Source organism: Oreochromis aureus, linkage group 11, assembly GCF_013358895.1.
Source record: "Oreochromis aureus strain Israel breed Guangdong linkage group 11, ZZ_aureus, whole genome shotgun sequence".
Taxonomy (NCBI): Eukaryota; Metazoa; Chordata; class Actinopteri; order Cichliformes; family Cichlidae; genus Oreochromis; species Oreochromis aureus.
Genome location: NC_052952.1, coordinates 18,986,696 through 19,005,473, shown reverse-complemented (window position 1 = coordinate 19,005,473; position 18,778 = coordinate 18,986,696). Strand labels below are relative to the sequence as shown.

General features: G+C 36.9%; 3 protein-coding genes across 4 annotated transcripts; all 3 read left to right on the top strand.

The window, feature by feature from the left end:
* The first annotated feature begins 32 nt into the window (after window positions 1–32).
* On the top strand, window positions 33–1,986 carry LOC116331340 (serum amyloid P-component-like). Its single transcript, XM_031753997.2, has 5 exons — window positions 33–170; window positions 424–478; window positions 895–997; window positions 1,082–1,379; window positions 1,504–1,986. The coding sequence occupies exons 2-5, from the start codon at window positions 424–426 to the stop codon at window positions 1,720–1,722; spliced, it is 675 nt and encodes a 224-aa protein (XP_031609857.1). The 5' UTR covers window positions 33–170; the 3' UTR covers window positions 1,723–1,986.
* Window positions 1,987–4,397: 2,411 nt separating this feature from the next.
* Window positions 4,398–8,914, top strand: LOC116331342 (serum amyloid P-component-like). Of its 2 annotated transcripts, none has more exons than XM_031754000.2 (6): window positions 4,398–4,486; window positions 6,617–6,742; window positions 7,334–7,388; window positions 7,502–7,604; window positions 7,692–7,989; window positions 8,567–8,914. In XM_031754000.2, exons 3-6 carry the CDS (start codon window positions 7,334–7,336, stop codon window positions 8,780–8,782), a joined length of 672 nt encoding a protein of 223 aa, XP_031609860.1. In that variant the 5' UTR covers window positions 4,398–4,486; window positions 6,617–6,742; the 3' UTR covers window positions 8,783–8,914. The 2 variants fall into 2 exon arrangements, with proteins under 2 accessions (XP_031609860.1, XP_039475102.1); XM_039619168.1 differs by having other exon boundaries at window positions 4,469–4,486; window positions 6,622–6,742.
* A 6,150-nt stretch (window positions 8,915–15,064) lies between these two features.
* On the top strand, window positions 15,065–18,778 carry LOC116331344 (serum amyloid P-component-like). Its single transcript, XM_039620100.1, has 5 exons — window positions 15,065–15,134; window positions 15,304–15,358; window positions 16,806–16,908; window positions 16,997–17,294; window positions 18,341–18,778. The coding sequence occupies exons 2-5, from the start codon at window positions 15,304–15,306 to the stop codon at window positions 18,557–18,559; spliced, it is 675 nt and encodes a 224-aa protein (XP_039476034.1). The 5' UTR covers window positions 15,065–15,134; the 3' UTR covers window positions 18,560–18,778.

The window sequence follows — 18,778 nt, the reverse complement described above, 5'->3', positions numbered from 1 at the left end:
ACTGCAGATTACAGCAAAAAAGAAAAAGGTAGGAAAAAAGAAGAAGTGGATGAAGGAAGTGAACACACTGACACAGACAAATCGCCAGAAATGGGGAAGAAGTATATAAAACTCAAACTTTCACAACATTCACAACTGCTGCACAGACAGTACCAGACACAGATTTCAAGGTAAGATGAGACATTCAAAACTGGCATGTGTAAGAACGTAAACTTCATTCTGCTATATACAAAACTTCATTTTCTTTCCTTTTGTTTTTACAATGAGCAATACAGGTGAAGTAGATAATTTACGCCTCTATTGTTTATTGTAGGAATCCAAGGCAAGCAGTAAACTGGTGTCACTAGTCTTGAGAATAATTTGAAAAAGTTCCATTTATATAATTATGTATAATTTGTGCTGTGATTTTTGGCCTTGTATTAGATGAAGCTGTTCTCTGTACTGGTGATGCTGACAGCATGTGCTGCAAGACCTCAAGGTATTTTGTTTTTTTTCTGAACAAAGTGAATACAACAGCAGATTTCTACGATGTTCATGTATTTTGTTATTCACTTTCAATGATACTTTGTTTTTTAATAACGTTATTAAAATTTCTAGCCAATCTTTGTAACAAGACTGAGAAACAAAAAGGGTTTAGATAAATTTAAAATTTGTATTTTTAATGTTGTTTCTTTCTGACTTCATGTGAATTTGACTCACTGAAAACCTTTGAGAAAAATATAGTATTTCCTTCTTTTAAGTTTTCTTACTAATCTTATTAATTTCTTATTAAATCTGAGTGTTGGCGGGACCCCGCGCATATGCTTCTCTGTGTTCATAACTTCCTGCATTTTCCTTTTTCATAAAAAAAAGGAAAACCACTTGAAAAGTGTCTTCCTCTTTCTCTCGTCTCAGATTTGTCTGGTAAAATGTTCACTTTCCCACTGGAATCCAACACCGCTCATGTGAGGCTGAATGCGTCAAGATTGGATTCCAGTTCTTTAACACTCTGTCACAGGTAGCAATGAATATGTATACATTTCCTATAAGAAGCAACTGTATCTCTGACTGTGAAATAAGTCGTCCTTTGCTATGCCTGCAGATCATTTACAGACCTTAAAAGAGACCACGTTTTGTTCTCTCTGGCTACACCTGTTCATTCCAATGACTTCCTGATCTTCTGGGATTATACAAATAAAGAGATTGAGCCCCATATCAAGAACAGGAAAGCTGAATTTGGAGGACGAGACTACAAGCCAAACATGTGGCACTCTATCTGCACTACGTGGGACTCTGAGTCTGGACTGGTGCAGATTTGGTTTAATGGGCTACCTTCGATTAGGAAATTTGTCAGCACTGGAACAAACATCGTAGGACCTGTTATAATAATTTTAGGACAGGTACAATTTTATTGATAAATTATAAATACTTATTTAGAGCTGTATATACTAATAATGTACTATATGTACTATAATGTACAATGTAGTTTTAATCTATTGTATCTCAACACTGCATTCTTTACAGGAGCAAGATTCCCACGGTGGCGGATTTGACCTTAAGCAGTCTTTCGTTGGCATGATGTCTGACGTCCACTTGTGGGATCACATCCTTTCCTCCTGTGAAATTCAAAACTATGTGGATGAACTAAACTTCACGCCAGGGAACGTGCTGAACTGGAGCGCACTGGAGTTTGAGATCATAGATAGAGTACTGATAGAAAATAAACTCATGACGTGTCACTAATCAGAAAATTACAAAGTCAAAAATCTGGTCAAATAAACTACTAAAGAATATTTGATGATTTTTTAAACCCTTTTACAATAATCATATGAAAGCGTTACACTGGTCGCTGTGATTACGTTACATGTTGGTTAATCCATGAGCAACATTGAGAACAAAAACTGGTGAGCATGAATATAAAAAATAATTTTACGAATTTCTAATTGTAAATTTATTGTAAAAGATGAACAATAAATTGACAATTCATCAACTTGTGCTATAAATGTTTTTCGAGTCAGTGACTTCTGTGTATGACAATAAAATGTAAAAAAAAAAAAAAGAAGAAGAAGAAGCTTTTTTTTTTGCCAGAACATCACCATCAGCACTGTGTCACAAAGTGCAATCGACAGAGAAGTCCACACTTCTCCATTAAATCTGAAAACTCTACATCTCTACTTAAGTACTTCAACTTAATCTAAAAGGTGGTGTTTTAGATGTCGCCCTCTACTGGCCAAAACTGATAAATGACGTTTTTTTCCTTGTTTTGGCTTTTTTAAAAATAATCAGATTGTTCAAGTACTATTTGTGTAATTTTATGAGCACTTAAATAAATATATACATTAGCTGGATAGCAGTATAAATATATAAATGGACCTATACCATATACAAAGAAGACTCGGGGATTTTTATTGTTTATGTGAGTAGTTCCTTTTTAACAGATGCCCGACGGTGGTGCAATCAGTGAAACTCACAGATGAACACACACTGTGTAAGAACACTGATAGGAAAGCTGTGTTTGTTTTATTTCTTTAAATCACACATGACGAAACACATAAAAGTGTTTTTCGATTACCATAGAGATGATTAACGCACACATCTATTAAATCTTTATGTATTTACAATACAGAAATGGCATTGCCATGAAAATTGTGTTGTTATGTTCAGTTCAAATGTTAAAACGATCAATGAGTTTAAGTAAACAAGTCCAAGGAGCACATGCAGGAGCAAACAAGTGCTTTGATAATAAAATGGTGAAAAACGTGCACTCACGTGGACTTTTGATTGCCGTGCAGGTCGTTCTTCAGCCAAACAAATACTAGCGGTCAATAAAAGTCAATAAAACTACTTCTGCCTTTCATGCATCCAAAATCAAAGTGAAAGTACAGAGACTTGATCTGTAAATGACTCTGCACAATATCAGCTCTGGTAGAAAAACAACTCACCAATCACCTCTATTTTTGATATTTATTTTTGTCTTATATATTTTTGTTGGGAACTTAAAAGAACCTCTGGAAGGCCCGATTCTTAGTGTTAGTGACCTTCTGCATTTCCACTAAAAAATAAAAAAAATAAAAAATTCAACAGTAAATTTGCATTTCTTACATGTAACTTAGCACTGGCTGGAATTAAATAGGACACAATAATGCTATAAAGGGCGTAAGATATTTTAGTTTGGACCAAACTGTAATGCAACTGGTGACCGAAGTAGGACTTACAGCTTTATTTACAGTCTCCCACTTTCAGAGGCTCAAAGGAAGTTTATCAAACTAATATAAGGATTGTTTTAATATGAAAATAGGATGAAAATTCTTTAGTGTCTGGAATCCAGAACCCATGAACATCATCTGATGTTGTATTTTCTGGCTTTAGATGCTGTCCAAGGCCTTTATAGCAGCCACATTCAGATGCTGCTTGTTTGTGGGGGGTTTAAGCCATCAGTTTTGTCTTTGGAAGCTGAAAAACTAATTAAGTCAAGTTAAATTTGGTTTAATCTGTCCAAAGATTTGTTTCCTGTGCATGCTCTTTTACATGTTTTCTGGCAAAGTCTACTCAGCCATTTTTGTTCCAAGTAACCAGTTGTTAGCACTTTGTAAACTCTCTGTATTTACGCTCAGGAAGGTGCAGCTTGATTGAAGACTTTGACAACAATATATCTGCTTCATTGAGATTGTTGTTTCTTAACAATGGTCTTCCAGGCCTTTTGGCTTTTAGTGTGCAGCAGGTTTATTTTATTTTTCCCCCTGATGATGGTCATAAGATGGAAGAAAAAGCTACCAAATTACAAGTTTAACACTTTGAATTATCTCCAGATCTTTTATCTGTTAAATCTGACATGAAATATTGAATAAACAGATCTGATTTGGCCATGAAACTACTCATATAGATAATAAAATTTTATATAATATATAATATTGTATTATACATTGTCGCAGGATGCCCTGAGCTACAGAAAACTTATTTCTAAGTCAAATATTAAAAATCTAAGCAATGTTTGATTTGCAATATGAGTAGTGTCTTTGTATTAGATGGCACTGTGGCTTCTATTGTTGATGCTGGCATCATTGCTGCCAGTCCTAAAAGTACAGAAAATAAATATTAAAATAAAACTCAAAGAAAATTCACGCTGATGAAAATTGTGTGCAGGATTTAGATGTGTTAAGTTTTAATGCTTGTTATCGCTTAATGGTTTGATTTAAGGATGAAACTAACATTACTAGATCTTAAACCCATGCCTCCTACAGCAACAGCAATACCTAAATTATACAGGTTCTCCATAATTGTATATCTGTTGTCTTATAGATTGTATTTTGACTTTTGGTTGCTCCATAAATTTGCTGACTTGCACAGCTGACTTGTTGTGCACTAACAAGGAGCTCATCAGGCTAAGTAAACAAGTCCAATGTCCAAAGGCATGTCAGAGATAATGAAGCTTTGGCAAACATAAAAATCAGAGTGGATTAGTGGGAATTTTGGCAGCTCACGAGGACGAAGTTACTGATAAATGGAGGTTGGTCAAAAACATTTCCATATTGTGACGGAAGAGATGATACATTAGATTAATGTTTTTGGTAGAACAGCTGTTAAAACGTTTAATGTTTCAGAGAAGACATGCATCTAAATATTAAAGATACTTCTATCATATACTTCTATAGACTGTTTTAGACTGAGATATGACAACAACACAACTCATTTGTGTGTCTAGAAAGGAGGAAAAAATACAGCCAAGTCCTCACTAAAGCAAAAGTACACTGAACTACTTCTGTTTCACAGGATAGATAATACTCAGTTCAATGCTTAAAAGTAATATTGTTTTAAAGTAATATTGATACTCCAGCTGCTTCCTCTTGCCCATAGTGGCCATAAAGAGATCTCAGTTAGACAAAATAACAGGACATCTTTCAATGGTGCACTTTTGGACAAAATGCCTTTGTGTTACTGGACTCACTGTCTATGGTCATACAAAGAAGGGAAAGGAACTTTAGAAAATATCAATTTAATCTGACTAACTCAGACTTCTGAAGTTTTATGGTAGCATAGAAAGAGGACTATGGAATTCACTTTTCATTGGAGAAGAGACCTCTTCTCAGCCATTATAATTAGAGCAGTAAATACACAACGTCATGTGAAGCATCCTTTCACAGACTTGAAAATGTGACCCACATGTTTCAGAATGACATCGTAATACGTTATTTTTACTGTAGCTTTCATAAATCCCAGTGCAGTCAAGCGCAATAGGTCATCGAGTGCAGTAAACTGATGGATTTTACATGTAACACCTTTTTTTCCTTCACAAAAATGCAAACTATATAGTATTCAATGAGTAAATGACATGGTATATCAAAATGTCTATTAAGTGTTACGGGTCTGCTGTTCTGTGGTAGCAAGTTGTTCTACGATTTACAATTGGTTAAGAAAATTTGAGACTTTCAGCCTAATGAGAACTAGAGATGGACCGATCCGATATTACGTATCGGTATCGGTCCGATACTGACCTAAATTACTGGATCGGATATCGGCCAGAAATAAAAAATGTAATCCGATCCATTAAATAACAAAAAAGCACCTCACAAAACTTGCGACACTGCGTAACTCTGCTCATAACCGTAGCATGTCGGAGCAGTGTGCTCACGTGATAGAGCGGTTGTGTGTATTTAGCATTTCATCTCCGAGGAAGTGATCCCAGAGAGAAGTAAAGCAAGTGTGTAAGTTCATCTCTGAATGTTTGTAAAGCGTTCCCATGTTAAGCTTAACAACCGATATATGGAGCGACTGCCTCTCTCTCTCTCCTGCGCTACTTCATGAAACTGCTTAATGATCAGTTGATCGGCTTTTCTGTCGCGAGTCTGTCTCTTTTCTTTGTTTTTGGCCCACTTTGCACCAGAAAGAGGAAACCAGCGGCTGAACAACAGCAGCACGTTTAAGCTTGATAACCTGTCGTTAGAATATATTTAATATTACTTTCTACACCAGGATCCTTTTCTACGTAGCTGACGGCTGGTAACTGTGCAGGGGCGGATCTAGCAAAGTTTAGCCAGGGGGGCCGATATGGCATTAACAGGGAAAAGGGGGGCAGTGATTGCAGCCATTCCCCAACTCTCTGTGAATGGTACTCATGGCCATTGATCAGTGGTCTTTGATCAGTGGGTTTTGGTCAGTGGTCGTTGATCAATGGTCAAGAGAATTTGCATAATTATGATTAAGGAACTGACCTCCCAGCCCATTGTTCCTTCAGTGGGCTGGTTTCAGTCATTATGCAAATTTACTGTTCATAAGATTTGGGGAAACCTGCAGTCAGCTGAGACTGAAGAAGTCACTTGGATGAGTGACGAAACGTTTCTCCCACAAAACGCTACGTCCAGATGAACAGAATCAACTTTTGGATATTTTCATAAAATACCAACCCAACAGACCTCACATTGCTATGAAACTGCCTTTCAGTCAGTTGTCCTGTTAGTTTTAAGTTAAAATTGTGGGGCAATCAATCAGAACGGTTAAAATTCCTACAAAGTTAATGCAACACTTTGGAAAAACCCCTTGTATCAAAGTCTGTACTCCAGTCATGTTGATTGTTTGATTTAAAATCCAGTGGTTGTTTACAGAGGTAATATTACAAAAGATGCTTTGTTCTTGATCTAAGGGCAGGACAAACCCAGAGTCAATGACCTCAATGAAGAAGACCCATTTTCACCAACAAACACTGTCACTATAAAACTCACTCCCTTGCTTGCCTCATGCAACACAACATCCTGAGACTGAATTCAAGGTAAGACATGATATACATGGCAAATTAAATTAATGCTTTCCACTTCTGCCTGTATTATATATTGTAGCAGGTTGCCTTAAGTGACAGACACCTTATTTCCCGAGGTGCACATAAGTGGTCCACAGGTGCGCATTCACTGTCAAAATAAAAGATGCGCACCAGACAAGAAGTTGCAACGCGCATTTGCGTACATAACTCTTAAAGATGTCGAAGAAGCAAGCTCCTTTAAGCAATTACTTTGGTGTTCCTCCACCTCCAAAGAAATGTCAGAAGGAGTCCGAACTGCAAAAGAAGCGCGTATTCTCGGAAAAGTGGTTGCAGGAGGTGAGCTGGCTTCAAACAAATGATGAACGCGCAGAGATGTGGTGCAAAATATGCCGTGAAAATCCCACTCTAGCGGACAAAAACAAAGCCTTTTATATGTACGCAAACGCGTGCTGCAACTTCTTATCTGGTGCGCGTCTTTTATTTTGACAGCAAATGCGCACCTGCGGACCACTTATGTGCACCCCTGATTATTTCCACACTAAAGTTGAAAGGTGAAAATTTGAGCAGTGTTTGTTTTGCATTATTGTATTTTCTTTGTATCAGATGGCGCTGCTGCTTTTACTGGTGACGCTGGCATCGTGCGCTGCCACTCCACAAGGTAAATTTATGTATTATGTTATTAAAGACTAGGTGTGAGAAATCTGGTCTGGTTATCAGCATCACTGAAAGTTACTGATCATGTTATTAATTTATTTCTCTAATTCCTTTAAGACCTGGCAAGGAAAATGTTCACCTTCCCAGAAGCGACAAATACAGGTCACGTGAAGCTTTTAACAACAAAACAAGATTTAAGTGCTGTAACTGTCTGTCTCAGGTAGTGTTGAATATGCAAAATCAAATATTAATAATAATGATAATAAAAACATCATCATGTATGTCAGTGTCTTATCATTGCTTACAGATCCTTTACAGACCTCAGAAGAGGCCACCCTGTTTTCTCTTTGGCAACATCGCTTGCTTCCAATGACTTTCTGATATTCAAACTAGATGCAAGTGATTTGTTTGATCTGTGGGCCAGGGACAAAAAAGCTGAATTTGCATTGCAAGGCTACAAGCTGAACACGTGGAATGCGATTTGTTCCACTTGGGATGCTACATCTGGACTAATTCAGCTGTGGGTAAATGGAAAGCCTTCCAGCAGGAAATTCGTCAGCTCTGGATCCAACATCATTGGACCCATGTCTATTGTTTTAGGACAGGTACAGTTCAAACACCACTGTGACTGGTGCACACTAGTTGCTTATATTAGATAAAGTACAGTGATTTGGTCTGAGAGGTTAATTATGTTAGCTTAGCACAGAGCGATGGGGAAACAGGCTGAAGCGCTGGATCTGTAACCAACATACTTGTGCTTCAAGTTCACTTTATATTAAAGACAAGAATTAAAGTGAAAACCACAATTTTAGTTTTAACAAAAAGAGGATAAGACCTGACAATACTTGTCTGGAACCTGTGCTGATATCCATAAGGATTGCAGCTCCAAACTTCTAGTGAAGCATTTTTCCTGGTTTGGTTTTAGTATTTTTGGGATCAGCATTGCTTTGGATTTCCCCATTTTCATTTTATGTACTATGCTAAGGTGACTCAAACTACTTATCTTGGACAAACAATATTGTTATTATGTTATATAATTAAAATGTTTCTAAATGTCTCAGCATTTATTTAATATGTTTTCCAAATATACTCATTCTCTTTATTTGTGACTTTGTGTCAGTCAGAAAAAAAATATGTAACAGTGCAATGCAACTGTTAATTCAACTCTTTGGCATTTCTCAGGAACAGGATTCCTATGGTGGAGGATTTGATATTAATCAGTCTTTTATTGGCATGATATCCGATGTCCATATGTGGGACTACACCATGTCTTCCTGTGAGATCCAGAACTACTCCGATGAGCTGAGCTTCACTCTGGGGAATGTGCTGAACTGGAATGCTCTGGATTTTCAGATAACAGGAAGAGTGTTGATAGAAGACAAGCAAAGGATCTGTTGATAATTTTGGCACACAGTTAATATGTGTTGCACAGTTAAAAGAGTTTTATGTAATTTTATGTCCAATCAAAAGGATAAGGTTTAAAAAATAAAAATTTGTTATCGTATACCAAATAAAAAATGCTAAAAAGTTTGTTGCAATACTTCTGTTTGTTTTTGTTTTTGTTTTGTTTTTTGCTTTCTAAGATAAACACCATTCTTTGATTTTCATATTGTTCTAAATACTACTGTTCGACTTCTGAGCACAGCAGTAGTCTTTACATGCTCATCATGACTTTTTCAGTTTTTCAGTGTTGTGCAAATTGATAAAGTTTGATAGAACTATATATGACTATCAGAAATATATACGACATAGACTGCCGTTGGTCAAGTATGGACAAGCCTCCTAATGGTGGCTTTGGGTTTTTTATTATCCATACGGTAACCATATCAAATCCTCTGCTGACAAAAATACATATAATGTTATTTATGAATTTACCTTAACTGATACCGTCACAATATAGGAATAATTTGAAATTATAACAATGGCATACAGTACAGACTTTTACAGAAAGGCAATGATAGAAAATTTATTTTAGAGACAAATGTTCCCCATTAGTATTAAATGGATTAATACTGCTGTATATTTTAAGGCTCAGCTCATTTGAAATATTTTATTTTCTGTTTAATGTTTATATTCTATAAATGGCATTTGTAATGGTTCTCCTGTAAGGACCACGCAGCTCTAAAAAACACTTGTACACAAGCTCACAGAAACAGACCTAAATCTTGATTTAAAAAATAAATAAATATGGGAATAATAAATAAAACTAGCTGGATTAAAAAGCTAGAGCACAGTGCTACATCGTTAACTATCAATATCAAGCATGCTGGACTTCCCTCAGTTTACCGTGAAAGACCAGAGGTTTGTCCACAATGCACATAAGCAAACCACCAGAAAAGAAAGCTGCTGGGCTCTTAGCTTACCTAGCTCAAGTCACTGTTAATAAGAGAACAACACATTCATAAAATGGAGAAAGCCACAATCACCTCAGATCGACAGTTGGATGCTTAAAACTTGTACACAGTTGGTAGTTCCAGCAAGACAACAATCTCAAAGATAAATCCAAACTTATTTTGAAATGAATAAGGCAGGCTAACACAGAATAACCTTCCGAAACCCCCGACATCTAGCCTTGAAAATTTGAAAACTGTTATTCAAAAAAAATAAAAAATAATTTCAGTCTTGTGCCCCCAATTGTTTTTTTAAGTCATTAAAGATGTATTTTTCCCTTAAAAAAAAAAGAAGAAAATATTAAAGAAATAATTAAAGGCCGCAAATTATTATGACATTAAAACTCACACAAACTTTATTCTTGAACCAAAAACACAGAGGTAAACTTGACAAGGGATTTGTCTAAAGTGGCATGGGCAAAGAGTGGTGAGCACAGGGCGTGGCTTGTGGCGTGGTGATCTAGTGAGGTACAGTGAGAATAAAGAAGATGACAGTTAGCAGGTTCACAAAACTCATCCAGGAGGGAAAAGACTGTTAATGCACTACTTTGCAGGCAGAGTATTTAAGCTTGGACAGGCAGGTGAAGCTCTGACTGGCGAGTTCAGAGCAGTGATGAAGGGCTGACCTGAGTTCCAGAACTCCCTGTGAACATCGGTGACAGGAGGGCAAGCAGGTGGGTGTGGTACAGATTTCCTTCCAGGGAAACAGAGCGAGGAGCGGATGATGTGAATCCAGTGAGAGTTTGACCAACATCCAAAAGGCAAGTTCAGCTGTAGACAGGACCAGTGGCGTGGCAGGTACCTAAAGCACAAAGAGATCGAGGTAAGTTGACTACCAGTGAAAAGTTAGAGAACACCCCAATTTTTCCAGTTATTTATTGAAATTCAAATAGCTTGAAATGGTACAAAGGTAAGTGGAGGAAAGTTGCCCAGTAAGCAAGCAGAGCGAATAAAAACCCAGTAAAACTGCAGTATCGGGTCCGTCATTGTTACAGTTGTGTTGAAACCCAGAAGGTGGCATGGCGCAAACACAACGGACCCCGCCAGTGGAGGCGCTGGCCTGGGTGGTGGCTGGGCTTGCGGATATGCAGAGGGAGCAGACTGCAGGCTGCTGGGACCTGCTCGGCCCGAGCCAGAGGTCAGTGCGCCGGAGGGACCAACGTTGTTTTCACCAAAGGTCAGCACGCCGTCTGGTCCTGCCTCGTCTGGTCCTGCGCACTGGCCACCTGCCAAGCCACTTGTGATTCTTGGGTCACAGCCAAGCTTTCCACGCTGTCAGCCTTCGAACCAGCTGCGTCGCTGCGAAAGTCAAGATCTGGCCGACCCAAACCCAAAACTGAATAAGAGGACAAGTTTCTAAGAATTAACTGCTTGCGTTATAGGTGGCTGACAGGACAACAGCTTCAAGCACAGCTTAATAGTGGTCGTAGTAAGCAAGTCTTAGTTTCAATCAGAATCAGCATCAGAATCAGCATACTTTATTAATCCCTAATGAAATTATGTACCTGTGGTTTGCAGGTTTGACAGGATGAGTTGCAGCAAGATAGCCATTGCTAAGACGTCAGAATAAGAATACAATAGAATAGAATAAGGATGGTTCTCCTTTCCTTACCATCCATTTTAGGCAGGGCATTCTCAAGTGTCATGCTCTACTGGACAATGCAACTAATGTGTTGATTTTTTTTCTTGTTTTTGAATCCCTAGATGAGAAGAACACGATGTCATTGCATTTCCTCTTTATGTCTATAATGTAACATATTGCCGAGTGTTGTATAATATAAACCTCATTGGTCTGTAGTTTTCTCTGCTTTACACACTTTCGTAGCATTTATAATATAACACTATATATGATCATGGGCTCTCTTTGGGTGCTCCAGCTTCCATACACAGTCCAAGGACATGCAGATCACAGTTATATGTCTACCTCCTTGAGAGTGTTTTTGAGTTGGGTGGAGGTTGTGAAGGGTTTTTTTTATAATATCAAGGAATTTAATCATCCGTATAGTTGTCTCTGTCTGTGGTGTAACAGGCTTTTTAATGTTTCTGAGCTGGCTAGTGCACTACTTTTATTTTAGTTTTTCATCCTGATGATGCCGTGCAGATGCAAGGAAGTTACCAGAGTAACTGAGTGAACTTTAGATCTTTTATTTGCTTAATTTGACATGAAATAATGAGGGAACAGACCACACTTTGCTATCAAATACTTGTCAGTCAATTTACATAACGTTACTTTTGAGTCACTGAAAATGGAAGATTATGTATCAAAATAGCTGAAATTCCTAAAAAGCCAATGCAATATTTTTTTCAGACCCATTTAATTAAAGCTAAAAGTCTGCACTTCAATCACTTGTTGACTGTCTGATTTCAAATCCACTGTGTACAAAGGTAATATTACAAAATGTGTCATTTAACAAAAGTGGAAGGAAAGACAAACACAGATGCAGTGACCATAATAAAGAACAAACAAACGGCATCAGTATAAAACACACAATCCCTCTCTGTAGCACACAACATCCTAACAATGACTTCAAGGTAATACACCCTATTTACAGCAAATTAAATTAAAATTAATACCTTCGACACAAAAACTTTTAAACTTTCCTGCCTGTATTTCTGCAGGATGCCTTAAGTGACAGAGACCTTGTTTCTAATTTAAGTGGTAAAAGTTTGAACAATGTTTGATTATGTGTGTTTTCCCTGTATCAGATGGCGCTGTTGCTTTTACTGGTGATGCTGACATCATGTGCTGCTGCACCTCAAAGTAAAGAACAAAACAAAACAAAACAAATAGAAATTGTGGATTATAACTAGAATTTGAGGATTAAAATGTGTTCACTACTCATGTTAATTATTTTGTCTACTGTTTTCACTATACACTGAAAAAGAGGAATAGGCCATCTCTTGGATTTATATAAGCATCTTGCATGTATTCAACACAATTCCCTCATGCTTTAAAGTGAAGTGTAACTATATGGTGTAGAAATTACATGATATGCAGAGAGGGTGTATTAAATTGTTCATATTATGTTCGAGTGAAGTGAGTCAATAATATAGCAATGTTAAATCTCATGACACCGCACGGGGTTCAAATCTGCAATCTCCAGAATACCTGGGGAGAACCCATGGGTTCTCCCCAGGTATTCTACCCAGGAAGAACCCAGGGATTCTAGCCAGGGAAAACCCCTGGCTAGAATCCCTGGGTAGAAGCTGGGATTCTACCCACAGTTAAAAATCATGCAGTTATTACAGTTAGGAGTTAGGAGAGTTAGGTTAATTGGTGATTCCAAATTGCCCATGAATGTGAGTGCAAATGGTTGTTTGTCTCTATGTGATGGACTGGTGAGCTGCACAAAACTAATAATGTAGCATAATATGGCAATAGGGGCATAATTCCTCTAGAATTAAATGAAATTTCCATGTGTTATCTGAAATAACTTAATGTATGTAATTACATTTAACGGGGTAATAAATCAAGTTTTTACAAACAATCAAATAAGAAAAATCAACCAAACAATTTCTCAATCAGCCAATTTCCTTCTTCTTCCATTGAGTGTAATTCCTAAGTTTAGTCCAGTTTCTCCAAAAAGTTGATTTATTATGTCATTATGTCACCAGGCTCAAGAAACTGTGATCTGTTTATCAGCATCACTGAAAGTTACTGGTTGTGTTAATAACGTGTTTCTTTCAATTTTGTAAGATCTAGCAAGGAAAATGTTCACTTTCCCAGAAGAGACAGACACAGCTCATGTGAAGCTGTTAACAACAAAACAAGACTTAAGTGCTGTAACTGTCTGTCTCAGGTAGAGGTAAATATGCAAAATGAAATAGCAACAATAATCATAATAATGATAACAAAAACAGGATTATGTATCTCAATGTCTTTTAGTTGCTTACACGTCCTTTACAGACCTCAGAAGAATCCACTTAATTTTCTCTTTGGCAACGGCGTCTGCTTTCAATGACTTTCTGTTGATGAAACAAGCTGAAGGTGATTTGCTTTATTTGTGGGTCAGGGACAAAGAAGCTGAATTTCCATTGCAAGACTACAAGCTGAACACGTGCAACTCTATTTGTTCCACCTGGAATGGTACCTCTGGATTGACTCACAAAGACAAAGTTCAGGGATTTGGTCTGAGAGGTTAATTATGTTAGCATAGCTTAGCACAGAGCAATGGGGAAACTAGCTAGTGTCAGTCCAAAGCTCTGGATCTGTAACCAACTTACTAGTGCATCAAAAGTTCACGTCATGCTCAAGGAAAATAATGAAAGTGAAAAACACAATTCGCTATTTAACAAACAGAGATATGTACTAGACTGTGTCTTAGCCTCCGTGAAGCAGCATTTTTCCTGGTTTAGTTTTAGCACTTTTGGAATGAACATTGCTTGGATTTCACCATTTCCATTTTGTGTACTATGCTAAGCTGGCTCAGACTACTTATCCAGGACAAACAATATTATTAATGTTATCAAAATATTTCAAAATGTCAGAGAATTTCTATAATGTGTTTTCCAAATATGCTCATTTAATGTGAATGTGTATTGGTATAAAAATATTTTTTAAATCATTGCATTGTTAGTCATTCGATTTCTCTCTGCCATTTCTCAGGAACAGGACTCCTTTGTTGGGGGATTTGACAAAGCGCAGTCGTTTGTAGGCATGATGTCTGATGTCCACATGTGGGACTACGTCCTTTTCCCCTGTGAGATCCAGAATGAGCGGCCCTTTACTCCAGGGAATGTGCTGAACTGGAGTGCTCTGGATTTTCAGGAAGAGTGTTGATAGAAGACAAGCAAAACTGTTAATACCAATTTTATGCCCAACGTAAAGAATTTTTTCAATCTATACTATTAATATGTTTCACAATAAAAATGGTTTTAAAGCTTATATTGCATTTTTTATTACATATTGTGGAGTTTTCAAAGCTGAGCTTTGTGTGTAATGTATTGATACGTACCCCTTTTTCTTCTGTTTCATTTGTAAGAATGAAATGCACAATTTTGTGTCACTTATAATTGACAAGATTGTCAAAACACTCTACTCCGCATACTCTAACTTATGTCTATAACCCAAAGACATGAATGTTAGTGACTGTTGATTCAAACTTCGCTATAGGTGTGAAGGGGAAGTTTTCAGATTCCTCGGATCTAATCCCGTAAGTTGTAAACACAAGTGCGGGAAGTAGGAACTTGGAAATTTACAGAAACAATGACTGCCATAAAAAATTAGCCATTTACAACAGCAGCCATGATATAAAAGGAACCATTCTGCACTGTTAAAAAACAAACCATTCACAAAAGGACCCCGAGTATAGAAGGCTCTATCCTGCACTGTTGCACAGAGTCCTGACACTGAATCCAAGGTAAGATATGATTTTCATATTGAAACAAAATGTATTGCATGTGCAGAAACCCTTACGTTTTTTACATGTATTGTGGTGCGGAAGGCTGATGAAAGTGACAACAGATTTGTTTGTATCACCAGTACCAATAAACAATGTGAATTGTTATGTTTGTATGTCTTTGTATTAGATGTTGCTGGTGCTTCTACTGGTGATGCTGACATCGTGCACTGCAGTCCCTCAAAGTACTTTTTATTTTTTTTATTTATCTTAATTATGAAGTATTTAACATATGCAACCAAAATTAATAACAATGTAACAGTGTGTAGCCTGCTGTGCTGATAAATACTAATATTAGAGGTGTTGTTTACCATTTTAGATATATACCAACTCCTTCATCCTTATTCAAAACAAAAGCAGGAATAGATGTCACGGTCCTGGGTCGGTGACCCGGTGTTTCGTTTTTTTGTATTATTATTTTTGATCTTGGATTTCATCATGGTCGCTTACGACTTCTAGTTTTGTATTTCTAGCACTCAAGTTCTTCTATGTTCTGTAAATTCTGGTTTTTAGGTTTTGTTTGTGTCCTCGTGTTCAGTGTAGGTTTAGCTCAGTGTCAAGTCTGTGCCTGTCGTGTGCTTCCTGTTTTACTTTGAAGGTCCTATCTCATGTCAGTGTTTCTAGTTTTGCTTCCCTTGGTCTCGTCAGGTTTGATTGCTCCCAGCTGTGCTCTCCTCCTGTGTCTCATTCACTCGTTTTCCCTCAGTGTGTTCAAGCACTGTGTTTCTCTCGGTTGTGTCCTCTGCATTAGTTGTGTGTTCCTCACTTGTCATGTTATGTCAGGTTATGTCATACCACATCATGAACTCCCAGTTTAGATCATCCTTCCTAGTTTGAGTTTTGGTTTTATTTCTAGTGCTCAAGTATTGTGTTTCTAAGTTCCTTTTCTGCCAGTGAATAAAAACTGCCACCTTTAGGTTTAATACTCTGTCTCAGTCCTGCGTTTGGGTCCAACCACTGCCTGCCACACAGCTTACGATATAAAGAGACAGAATATGTTTAAACACCACACCATACGTTCGCTTGGCAAAACTTATGGCTAAACCAATTTTCCTTCCTTTCAAATTATATACCTATTATTGTAATTGTTTTTTTAATACATTTGATACATAGTGTTAGAGGCAGGGATTAGTTCCAAATATGTCAGAAATAATCAAAGAATGGCAAATATCAATATGCAGTGATCTGAGTTTCCAGCTAGAATGTTTCAGGGCACACAGATATGGGCAGGTATTATGGAGGGAAAAGTCGAGCTTTGAAAGGTTGCATTCAACATTTTCACTACCAATGAAATTTGTATACATTTAATTTGAATGCACATTGGTAATGATAAAATATTGCATAAATCATTGCATGTCTGCAATATGTTTTCCAAATAAGCTCATTATTCTTCTATGAGACTTTTTGTCATCTGTCATAAAAACATGAGTCAAAAATACATAACAGTGCAATACAGCTGCTAATTCATCTCTCTGCCATTTCTCAGGAACAGAATTCCTATAGTTAATGTTTAATGTGAATGTGAAGTGTTGTTCTATTGTGAAGCATTAGCTACACTAGTGCTGTTGCTCTGTGGAGGGCAAACTTTTCTATTTGCATTATTCATATGTTTCTCTATTTTTTTTTTTAAAGATCTGTCAAATAAAATATTCACCTTCCCACAACAAACCAACACAGCTCATGTGAGGGTGACTACATCAAGACAAGATCTGAAGGCTGTAACCGTGTGTTTCAGGTATTTTTAATTAAACAAACTGAATTAAACAAACAAATAAGTAACTGCCGCATATCAGACTATAAAATCTATTTTTCACTGCTTTTAGGTCCTTTACTGACCTCAATAGAGACCATTCCTTGTTCTCTCTGGCTACACCCTCTGCTATCAATAACTTCCTGATATTCAAGAAAGCTGCAAATGGCTTATTTGACCTGTGGGCCAGGGGCAAGTCGAATAAAGTTGAAGGGATTGCCTACAAGTTGAACACATGGCATTCTATTTGTTCTACGTGGGACTCTACCTCTGGACTCATGCAGCTGTGGGTCAATGGAGTCCCCTCAAGCAAAAAATTCACCAATTCTGGATCCAACATCAATGGACCCATTATCATTGTCTTAGGACAGGTACCTTTACAAAGCACCACACATAGCAAACTGTTACTTTATCTTCAAACAAACAGATACTGACAAATATAAGATAGTCGCAAAATTTGATCCATTTGCTCCAGTTCATGGATATGTGCTACATTGTGGCAAGTTTGGATATAGAGTATGTTTTATGGGTCACATGTGTTTTCAAGAGTTGTCTGACCAGATATTATACCTGGAAGTGCTGAAATAAGTGTTTGATGTATTTTATACCAAAGATTTATTTTTTATTTATTTATTAATAATATATTTGCCCAGAGGCCAAATATATTATATTATAATATTAATATTATATATAATATATTATATTATATTATATTATACATACATACATACATACATACATACATACATACATACATGTTTTCCTGTAGACTCCTGGTGGAGCATAGGGCTGCATATATAAATATATATATATATACCAACTCACACCTCTAGATATTAACTGAATGATCCTTTATCAAATTGGAAGCACTGTTCGTTCCATGAATCCAGATGAGTAGATACTGTTTTATGACTACTTGACAAAAAGCATAGAAGCAATTTAATGAACTACACTGTTGGCCAAACGTGTGTTCACAAACTCGTTGATTGCATTTTGTGACTATTTCATTAGAATGAATTGAGCATACATTCTACCAGCACATTTGACACTATCTGATGTGCCATTTCACAATGAATATCAGACTGATTAAAAATCTGGGAATTGTTTACATGAATGTCTTGTGAAAGGTCATTGCTAGTGATCCACCACAGGAAATTCTGAGAGATCTAAAACATCTAAAAATCACAGAGGTGCCCAAGAAGATCTAGAATAAACTGTTCTGTGCTAAACTGCCTAAGCTAAATATCTATGGTAACCTATGCTGGCAAAAATGTTAGTGCTTCCAAAAGTCTGAGTAAAGATTCAAAAAGTTTCCAAATGTCCCGTAAAATCTGTTCGATTTCTTAAATATTTATTCTGTATATCAGGGGGAAAAGGAACAATACATCTTCTAATTAAACTCTTTGCCATTTCTCAGGAACAGGATACCCATGGTGGGGGATTTGACATCAAACAGTCCTTTGTTGGCATGATGTCCGATGTCCACATGTGGGACCACACCCTTTCCCCCTGTGAGATCCAGAACTACTCGAATAATCGGAGCTTCACGCCAGGCAATGTGCTGAACTGGAATGCATTTGAGTTTCAGATTGTTGGAAGAGTGCTGATAGAAAACAAACAAGAGTTGTGTCAATAAGAAAGAATTCTGAATTCTTATAAGATTTTAAAAATCAATATCTGAAGTTGAATTTTATGTTAAAGACAAAGGTTTAAATTTTAATATTCTGAAAAAGTACAAAAACCTTACTATCTACGTATTGCAATGTAAATGTATATATCTAAAATCAGGTCTGTTTTTTAACAATTTTTACTTTTCTACACTTTTTCTTTGTTTTTTCTGTTTGTCTGATAATGT

What these genes read in the sequence shown, in the direction of transcription:
- LOC116331340 (XM_031753997.2), top strand. Translation starts at nt 424, where the DNA reads ATGAAGCTGTTCTCTGTACTGGTGATGCTGACAGCATGTGCTGCAAGA. An exon ending in ATGTGCTGCAAGACCTCAAG is followed by an intron (nt 479 to 894) that starts GTATTTTGTTTT and finishes CTCTCGTCTCAG; the next exon opens with ATTTGTCTGGTAAAATGTTC. An exon ending in TCTTTAACACTCTGTCACAG is followed by an intron (nt 998 to 1,081) that starts GTAGCAATGAAT and finishes CTATGCCTGCAG; the next exon opens with ATCATTTACAGACCTTAAAA.
- LOC116331342 (XM_031754000.2), top strand. Translation starts at nt 7,334, where the DNA reads ATGGCGCTGCTGCTTTTACTGGTGACGCTGGCATCGTGCGCTGCCACT. An exon ending in GCTGTAACTGTCTGTCTCAG is followed by an intron (nt 7,605 to 7,691) that starts GTAGTGTTGAAT and finishes CATTGCTTACAG; the next exon opens with ATCCTTTACAGACCTCAGAA. An exon ending in TGTCTATTGTTTTAGGACAG is followed by an intron (nt 7,990 to 8,566) that starts GTACAGTTCAAA and finishes GGCATTTCTCAG; the next exon opens with GAACAGGATTCCTATGGTGG.
- LOC116331344 (XM_039620100.1), top strand. Translation starts at nt 15,304, where the DNA reads ATGTTGCTGGTGCTTCTACTGGTGATGCTGACATCGTGCACTGCAGTC. An exon ending in GTGCACTGCAGTCCCTCAAA is followed by an intron (nt 15,359 to 16,805) that starts GTACTTTTTATT and finishes TTTTTTTTAAAG; the next exon opens with ATCTGTCAAATAAAATATTC. An exon ending in TTATCATTGTCTTAGGACAG is followed by an intron (nt 17,295 to 18,340) that starts GTACCTTTACAA and finishes GCCATTTCTCAG; the next exon opens with GAACAGGATACCCATGGTGG.